The sequence below is a fragment of the Myotis davidii genome, unplaced genomic scaffold, assembly GCF_000327345.1.
Source record: "Myotis davidii unplaced genomic scaffold, ASM32734v1 scaffold399, whole genome shotgun sequence".
In the NCBI taxonomy this organism is placed as follows: domain Eukaryota; kingdom Metazoa; phylum Chordata; class Mammalia; order Chiroptera; family Vespertilionidae; genus Myotis; species Myotis davidii.
The window spans coordinates 2,463,947-2,464,221 of NW_006292094.1; the positions used below are offsets into that span (position 1 = coordinate 2,463,947).

The 275-nt window shown below is 65.8% G+C and overlaps 1 protein-coding gene across 1 annotated transcript in view; it reads right to left on the bottom strand.

Annotated features, from left to right (window-relative positions):
- STC2 (stanniocalcin 2) overlaps positions 1-275 on the bottom strand; it is a 33,699-nt gene that overhangs the window by 1,499 nt on the left and 31,925 nt on the right. Inside the window, exon 6 of the mRNA XM_015565140.1 lies at positions 2-120. Coding sequence (XP_015420626.1) covers positions 2-120 — 119 coding nt within the window. The remainder of the gene's footprint in view (position 1; positions 121-275) is intronic.

Here is a 275-nt window from a genome sequence, read left to right on the forward strand (position 1 = left end):
AGGATGGAGCACAGGCTGCCCCAGTTCTGCTCGCACTGCGCCTGCACGCTGTGCGTGACGGCCGCCTTCACCTCCTCCCCGCAGGTCAGCAGCAGGTTCACCAGGTCCACGTAGGGCCTAAGACAGAGCAGAGAGACGGGATGCGACCAGCCACGCGGCCTCCGGGGCCGCCACCACGGCCGGGGGAGACAGGTGGGAACCCCGCGGCTTGGCTTGGCTTGGGTTTGGTGGAAGAGCTTTCTGGCATTACCTCCTGCCTCTGCCCATATTCCATG